The 8,600-nt window shown below is 44.1% G+C and overlaps 1 protein-coding gene across 3 annotated transcripts in view; it reads left to right on the top strand.

Moving 5' to 3' along the window:
- Positions 1-8,600, top strand: part of Nemp2 (nuclear envelope integral membrane protein 2) — a 27,856-nt gene that overhangs the window by 13,139 nt on the left and 6,117 nt on the right. For all 3 annotated transcript variants that reach the window (XM_004628677.2, XM_023712295.1, XM_023712296.1), the window contains 3 exons: positions 461-554; positions 1,482-1,596; positions 3,939-4,164. In XM_004628677.2, the coding sequence (XP_004628734.1) occupies positions 461-554; positions 1,482-1,596; positions 3,939-4,164 (435 nt within the window). The remainder of the gene's footprint in view (positions 1-460; positions 555-1,481; positions 1,597-3,938; positions 4,165-8,600) is intronic.

An 8,600-nucleotide genomic window follows, 5' to 3' on the forward strand; every position in this document is an offset into this window, starting at 1 on the left:
GGGGGTTGAGGGTTGGCGAAGTTTAATGACTTAATGTTGTCTATAAAATATAGAAGAGGTTGGGGATGTAGCTCAGTGGTGTAAGTGCCTGCCTGGCAAGTGCAAGATCCCAAGTTCAAAGCCCAGAACAAAAATTAAAAAAAAAAAAACAGGATGACTATGTATACATGTATGGGTCTCCGACAGTTGGCCCCTGTGGGCCCAGTGCTCAGTTGTTGTCCAGTCACGTTCTGAACAGAGAAGGAAGCTTAAGCCTTCAGTTTGTAGTTAGCGACATTGTATTCACCATTCATTTCAAATGCTGACTTCAATTTTAAGAGTATAAGACGTAATTAGAGTTGCTTCCTGTGTTCTTCTGTTATAGTGTTCTTTATGGCTGCCATTGCCCTATCAAAGGTATGTGCTCCATAGAGAAGGTGCTACTCAGCATTAAATGGCTTTCCTCTTCTTGTCTTGACAGAAGCCCCATTTTCTATTACTCCTCAGGGACTGTGCTAGGTGTAGTGATGACGTCAGTCTTCATCCTGCTGTTGGTGAAAAGATACATCCCAAAGGTAGGGTCCTACGTGCGGATGAACCAGATGTGCAAACCATGACCTCATAGGTAGGAAAACTAGCTCCTGTTCTGCATTTCTTAATTCAATTTATGGTCCTTACGACATAAACAGACTTTAAACTGTCTTTTTGTGGAGAGTCCATTTTTCAATATTATTATATATAGGCTTATCAAGTTATTAAGTGTTAGTGATGCATTTTTAAACACTTTTCTAGGTAGTTTTTATTTTTAATGAGACAGTATCTATAGCAAGTGAAAAGCTTCTCTCATTTTGGCAAACTTTGGAATTTCATGATGCTAAATCTTTGGGACCTGAATTAACAGCATTACTACCTCTGGGGTTTACTTCATAAATAGTTATCCAACAGACCTTCAATAAAACAAAGTCCTGAATTTAGCTGAAGATAAAGTGCATTAATTCCTGATGATAGTGTTGCATTTACCTGTTAAAGTGCTGATAGCACCAGCATTTACCTTGTGTAAATGAGTTTCTTTGAGTGGTGCCTCTCTGACTGTGACATGCATGCCAGCCCTGGGAATCTTAGGAAGGTGCAGATTCTGGTCTGCAGTCCGTGCTGGGGCTGGAGAGCCTGCATTTCCTGCAGTCCCCCAAGCAGAACTTCATTTCCCACAATCCCCTAATCCGAATTGAATTTCCCACAGTCCTTCAAGCCAACCTGCATTTCCCACAAGCCCCCAAGCAGAGCTGAATTTCCCACAATCCTTCAAGCAGAGCTGCATTTTCCACAGTCCCCAGAGCAGAGCTGACACTGCTGTCTGGGGCCGGTGCCTTCACTCACAAGATGCTGTTGATTTCAGTTCAGTTTGATGCAGAAGTTTCTAATACAAAAAGTATTTCTTTGCTTCTACTTCTATAAAAGTGACCAAACCAAAAAATATGTCATTTATTTTCTTCCACACACAGTATAGCACCTTTTTGGCTTTAATGGTTGGTTGTTGGTTTGCTTCCGTTTATGGTATATACGTATTGATGGAAGAGCTGCAATGGCTGTGGTACAGAAACGGAATATATATATTAGGTAGGTAAATATTTTTAACACTGAATTCTATTATGGTAAAGCTGGAAAGTACAACTAGCAGACTTCTTTGGACGTGTTTCTCTCTAGCATCTAAATTTTCATTTTAGGAGAGATGCTATTAAACTAACATTTTTTCTTTATTTTACTCTCATAATTGGTGATTTCATTTCGTTCAGACTTCATTTTAAACTATTTCTCTGCAATCTTTCTTAGTTTTCTGTAGTCATGACCAGAAGAATAAAAAAGGTCAAGGGTAGTGGTGTGTGATTATAAACCCAGCACTGGCCAAGGCAGGAGGATTGCATGTTCAAATACAACCTGGATAGTTCAGTGACTTAGCAGACCTTATCAAAATTTAAAATGACAAAGGCTGCAGATATAGTCATTGTGAAGACCCGGGGTTCTACCCCCAGTACTGAAAAGAAAAGTTGTCCCTGTGACTACTTATGATTCTGAATTGTGGTTAAGCTTTAACCACATGTAACTTGTAATGTAAAAATTTCTCAAAAATGTGACTATTTTCCTTTTTCTTAATTTACTCAGTATGAAAGGTGAGAAATTCTAAATATAAAAACTTAACTTTTCAGAAACAGAGAGGCTAAAAGAATTTCTGTACCTTGTTTCATTTTACCAAAGCAACTTTTTTACATGAATCTAGGTAAACATACCTCCCCTAGAACAAAAGCAGTTATTTTTTTTCTGAAAATGTTATGCTTTTACCCTCCCAGCCCCAGCACTGCCGCAGCTTGGATCCAAGGCCTCATGCACCCCTGTACGCACTCTACCACAGCCGTAGCCATGCCCTCATTTATGCTAGGTGCTTCCAAGTACATTACAGGTGATGTGGTAGGGCCTCTGCATACTTCACTGCGCATCTCTAAAACACCAGAACATTCTCTGTGGCTTCAAGTAACTTTCCTTGTATGTGGTGCTGAGGATTGGAACAGCCTTGTGTTTGCACAATCTAGATTACAGCCCTTACCCCACTATTAAATCTTAAAAAATTAATAGTTACACCAATCACCTAGTACCCAGGCCATATTCACATGTCCCTGTAGTGCTTGATGGGTGGTTTGAAAAAAACTAGTAAGTAGTGTAGAAAGATAGTTTGCACCTATTGTGTCCTGTAAATATCTTAATCCATAGTAGTAGTTTCTTTTTGAATCATGGTGGTATGTTGGAGAGACCAAGCAAGTTACTTTATAGCCTTCCCACTTTCTGGATTTACCTGATGACTGTTCATGGCATAATTTCACTCACCCGTCTCCCCCACACTTTCTGTACACTGACAGTTAGATCTTCAAGATTGCCGATACATAATTTGTCACTGTTGGGTGTAGTACATAGGAGGAGCTGTGGACTTCATCTTGGCTCATCTGAAAACACAGAGTATCACAGAGTCACACTGTTAGTAACAGTGAACCAAGCTCTGGATCAGCAGGGTGACCATGTGGTCCCTCCACTGTCCAGTTAGGTTTCCCATCTGTAATTAGAAGAATTAAAAAAATGTAAAGTAGGGTGTATAGCAGACAGTGACATTCACTTTGACTTATTTCTGACCAACAACCTTAACATTTGCCCATCTAGGACACTGGACTAAAACCAGACATACTTAAATGAGACAAGATCAAAAAATACAGTGAATGTTTAAATTGTAAAGAAATTACTGGGGTCTTTAAATTATGGCTGCCTAGATGTCCTGATGCGATTCGAAACGCTTCCCTTTCATGGCAGTTTCGACTTTGGGAAGCGCTAGAAGTTCCACTTAGCAGGTCCAGTGAACAAATCATGAGGACGCTGTCTTTTTTTTTTTTTTTGGCGGAACTGGGGATTGATCTCAGGCCCTTGTGTTTGCCAAGGAAGCACTTATTCCACTGAGCCATCTCCCCAGCCCCAAGGACACTGTCATGTCTTCAGGAGCCTTCTTTCTGTTGGATGGCACTTGTCAGTGACATTCAGTGTATTTTTTTATGACAATTCATAAAGACACTCGCCAAAGATGCCCTTCCTGGACTGTTTCAGGAACTGGAAAGAATGATGAGAGGTGTGTTTGAACCAGGGGGATCGGTGGCAGTGTTTCTTCTCCTGTAATGCATTTTCCAATTCAAACATCCACTGTGTGTCTTGACCGCATTCCGCTGTCATCGTAATGATGATAGAGCCTACATTATTACAGAAGGCTGCCTAGTATTGCACTTGGAATGAACCAAAATCTGTAAAAGTAAGATTTTTTTCAACTTTCATTGCAAGAAAAAGGTTTTCTGGTAGCATGTCCCTTAAGTCAAGGCTTTCCCATGTTTAGACGTTTCAGATTTCTATGTTTATGCCTCTTTCTTTTCCAGGCTATACCCTGGTAGTTGGATTTTTAAGCTTTGCTGCCTGTTACAAACATGGGCCCCTTGTGGACGGCAAGAGCAGAACTCTCCTGCAGTGGACGCTGCAGCTGCTCTCCCTGGTGCTGATCTACGCCGGCGTGGCAGCGCCTCAGTGCGCCTGTGCCGTGACGCTCCTGCTCCTCTGCTCCCCAAGTCTGCCCTATGTCCTGAAAATACTGAGTTATCTGAAACGGTATGTATTGGTTCTGTTCCCAGGAAATTTGCATTGCTGAGCTCTGGTTTTATTTACTGGTTGGGAGATTTTTTTGCGCACATCATATTTGATCTCAGAATTAACTATGTTTAATCTGGAGATGCCTTTGCACTTGCCAGGGAAGCACTTACTCCACTGAGCCATCTCCCCGGCCCCTGGAGATTTTACTCAGAGCAAAAGAGAAAAGAGCTCCAAGCAGTTGATCCCATCTCCATTTCTAATCTGCAATAAAATCTTTCTGAGGTATACCTCAGTTGCTAGGTACTAGGTAGTTAGAGCTCACTCAAACTTTACTAAAGTCAGTAGTAACATTACTTGGGCTCTGGACCACCTACAATTTCTACTATTCTGGATTTCCTTTCATTAGAGCCAAAGACTGCTTTCATGCTATTAGTTGTCCTTATAAGATAAAGATTTCTATTTGATTTGAAACTGTCTCATTGCTATTTGTCTATCAATAAAATTATGAAAAAAAAAGATAAAGATTTCTGAGAAGGAAAAAAGGATCATAAGTGAGTGAAGGCATTCTTCAATCCACTGTATTAAGGGCTTTCTTTTCCCTTAGGTTTTATTTTTTATTTGTTTATTTTTTTTATGTATTTAGTACAGGGTCTATAGGGTCTCATACACAGATTGGACTCATAGTGATCCTCTTGTTTTTAGCCTCCCAAGTGCTAGAATTACAGGCACATGCCACCACGCCCAGTCTCATTCGCTGTCACACTGCACCACAGGGGTGGGGCCAGCATTGCATGTGGGGCCCGGGATTGAACCCTGGTCCCTGTGCCTGCTTAAGCAGGTGCTTTAGTCTGCTGAGCTATCTGGTCAGCCCTCTCTTAGGTTTTAAACTAAGGCCTAAACCTTTTGAAAATATAAAAAGATGAGCTGCTGTTGTCAGAGGCTTTCTTGTCTTTCCTCAGTCCTGGAGTCAGAGCACTTGCTGTTGTGTCAGCTGTCCAGATGGGGCTGGTCCCTGCCCTGGAGAACTCTCGAGATACACACATCCCTTCCTATAACTTGAGTGTTAAAAGAGAGTTTAGGGGGCATGGTGGTGGACACTTGTGAGCCCAGCACTTGGGAGGCTGAGGCAGGAGGATGACCGTGAGTTTGAAGCCAGTTAGGGATACAGAGTGAGTTTAAAGCTAGCCTGTGCTGCATAGTGAGACCCATAATCAGTAGCAACAATAACAACAAGTAGAGGTTGCTTAGAAGCTAAGATATATGGAAAGCTCAGGAAAGATGGTATCACTGGGCTGGATCTTAAATAATGAACCCAGAAGCCCTGATGAGTAAGCCTGGAGCATGCTCTGTGTGGAGAAAAGGCCCGTCTGGTACCATCCCAGACGGATCACTATCAGGGTGGCAGGTGAGGTGGGCACTGGCCAGGTCAGGGTGCTTTTCAGGCTGTGCTCATGAATTTGGTTTGATCTTCCACACAGGAATGACTGACCAGGGTGCAGGTTGGTCTGTCCTCCTGGTTACCTATAGACAAGTTAAAATAGGGGTCTCGGGTGAGGCATTGGGCATCAGGAGGCTGGGAGAAATGGCCATGTGTCCCCATCAAAGAGGCAGTTACCCCCAGCTCCAGCTGAGAGTTTTCATGAGGGCATATGGGTCCCACAGTGCCTGATCTTCTACTTTTCTAGAAAACTGGAAACATGAATGAGGATTAGACTGTGCATCCTAATGGTTTTAAATATTGGCAGCTAATGTAATTAAAATATGAAATACATTCAACAAACAAGTCAAATCAGAGGCCATGACTGTTCGTGGGCCAGTGGAATGTGGCCCATTGTCTTCTCACACAGGGTGGGTAGTGGGGGAGACCCCAGCAAGAGGCAACCCAGCCTGAGGTGTCACAATTGTCCAGAAAGCGTGGATAAGGACCTGGATCAGGTCAGTGTGTTAGTCACTTTCCCACCACTGAGAACTACAAAACACCTGACTACCCACAGCCGAAAGAGAAGTTTGTCTTGGCTCAGTTTTCAGAGGTTCCGTCCATGGCTGGTTGGCTGTAGGGCAGAAATATGTGGCAGGAAAGGGTGGCTGAATAAGACTGACCCCATGTGGCATCTGGGGAGGAGAGCAGGGAAGAGCTGGGGCTGAGGATGCCTTTTGCTCCCCCAGTGACCCGCCTCTAAGCAGGCCCCGCGTCCTGGGAGCGCACTGAGCTCTGACCCGGTCAGTGCGCTGAGTACAGCCTCAGCGATCCAGTTACCTGCCACGAGCCTCCCCCTGGACACGCAGGACTTTGGGAGGATGTGCCAGAGCTGCGCCATGGCAGGCAGTAAGACGGTGCTGGACGGACCTTAGCAGATACCTGTTCAGTGATCTGGCCGTGAAGGGGACTCCAAGGTGACAGGTAGTTCATGCATCTGAGAACTGCGTGGTAGGGTCACAGGGTGGGAGACGCATCAGTGACACACCACAGGGCATGCACCCAGAAGCTGGTGTGAGGATGGAAGACAGCAATGTGAGTCAGAGGGGTGGAGCCAGAGTGGTCCAGGTTGTCCTGCCCAAGGCAGCCAGGGCCTGGCCATCCCAGAGGTCCTTCTGCCGGGGTGGGGGGCACCCACATCCTTTAGGCCCTGGGCCTTTTGCCAGGTTGCAGCCTGAGAGACTTGGGACAGAATCCCTCCCTCCACCCCTTTACCTGTCCAACGGCTCTGCTAAAAGCACAGCAGGTCTTATCACCTGCACAGCCAAAATTTGTGATGACTCAACCGTAACTTTTGGTAGTGAATAATTACATGAAGAACTAGGGAATAAGACAGAAACTCATAGGTTAAGTAATAAACATAAAGCTAATATCTTGATTTTGTACAGTACTTTCTAATTTACAAAGAGTTGTTTATGTATACTTTAACATCTTTTATTGACGTTATTGAACACCCACCTTGTGGTCCACAGTTGTAGGCCATGCAGAAATCTCACTTAATCTGTACAATGACTTCTTGAGTGTTACTGATGTCCCCCAAAGCCTCATACTCAGAGCTGGGGCTTCTTAGAGCTAGCTGGATTTAGGGCAGTGATGGCAAACCTTTTAGAGATGAGTGCCCAAACTACAGCCCAGAACCCATTTATTTATTTCAGAATGTAAATGCTGCAGTTAAACCTGAACTCTCAGGGTTTAGTTTAAAAAAACATAACTAATGCATTAATATCTTTTGTCTTAGAAGAAAAACAACGTGCAAGCTGTAGGTTTGGCACCACTGATTTGGGATTAAGGGTGCGTGATTACTCCACTGATTGGCTTAGCATAGTTCTGGGTATGGATAATGGCAGGGTCCACATTGGGCGGCTTGTAGCCTGGGTGGGATAGAAGGAGAAGGGAGGTTTGCCTTGCTGTGCATGCTTGCTGCTTGCTGCACCCTGCCTTCTTCCTGCCTCCCCATGCACTATTTCTCCTCTGTGATACGCCTCTGCATGCTGCTCTGCCTTAGAGCCAGCTGACTATGGACTGAAACTCTACAAACTGTGGCCTGGAAAATGTTTTTCCTCCATTAACTTTGGGTGTTGGGTATTTTGTCTCAGCAATGAGAAAATAAGACAAGGAGGAAGATCTTGCTGCTTTCATTATTTTTAAATGAGAAAAGCAAAGCTCAGGACAGTTAAAGAATGCCAGTTAGTAAACCACAGAACTGGGGTGGGCCCAGGCTTATGGCCTAGAGAGCTCCTTCAGGGAGGCCAGGCGAGGTATTAGAGGAGATGGAAGTAGCGTCAGTCAGCTCTCACCTGGCATATCAACCGTTCGATGCTCTTATACAGGCAAAAGAGTTTTGAAGTCCAGACTCTCAGGAAAGCAACATGTTTTAAAATCCACCTGGTAATTTAGATGTTCGTTTACATTTGGCTGAATCTAGAGTGTGCTCTTCTGGGATGGATCCATGGTGCCATATTAGGACCAAGGGCTCAGGGCTAAGGGTGTGAGTGCTGCCTGCCTGAGGAGCCTGCGTGAGACAGAAGGGACAGAAAGAGCCTCGCTTGGCCTTGTTGCTTGGCTACTTCTACCCACCATGGCCTTTCTCCTCTACGATGCTGCTCTGCCACACCACCCAGCCATACAGCCAACCGACCATGGACTGAAACCTCTACAAGAAGTGAGCCAAATAAATCTTTTCCCCATTAGCTTCAGGAGTCTGAGTACTTTGTCTCAGCAGTGAGAGGAAGGCAACTAAAACATTAACTTTACTCCTTTTTCTTCTGTGTTTAATTGCTTGCCCTATTTAGTTGGTTGCTTCTGTTCTGATTCGTAGAGTTCTGATCATTTTGGTCCCTCTCTAGAACATCTTTCAGTAGCCTGGGTAGGGTTGGCTTTGTCATCATGAAATTCTGTAGTTGTTCTTTGTCATGGAAGTATTTCACTTCTCCATCAAACTTGAAAGAGAGTTTTGCAGGGTATAGTAGTCTGGGCT

Source organism: Octodon degus, unplaced genomic scaffold (genome assembly GCF_000260255.1).
Source record: "Octodon degus isolate 3935 unplaced genomic scaffold, OctDeg1.0 scaffold00025, whole genome shotgun sequence".
Classification (NCBI taxonomy): Eukaryota; Metazoa; Chordata; class Mammalia; order Rodentia; family Octodontidae; genus Octodon; species Octodon degus.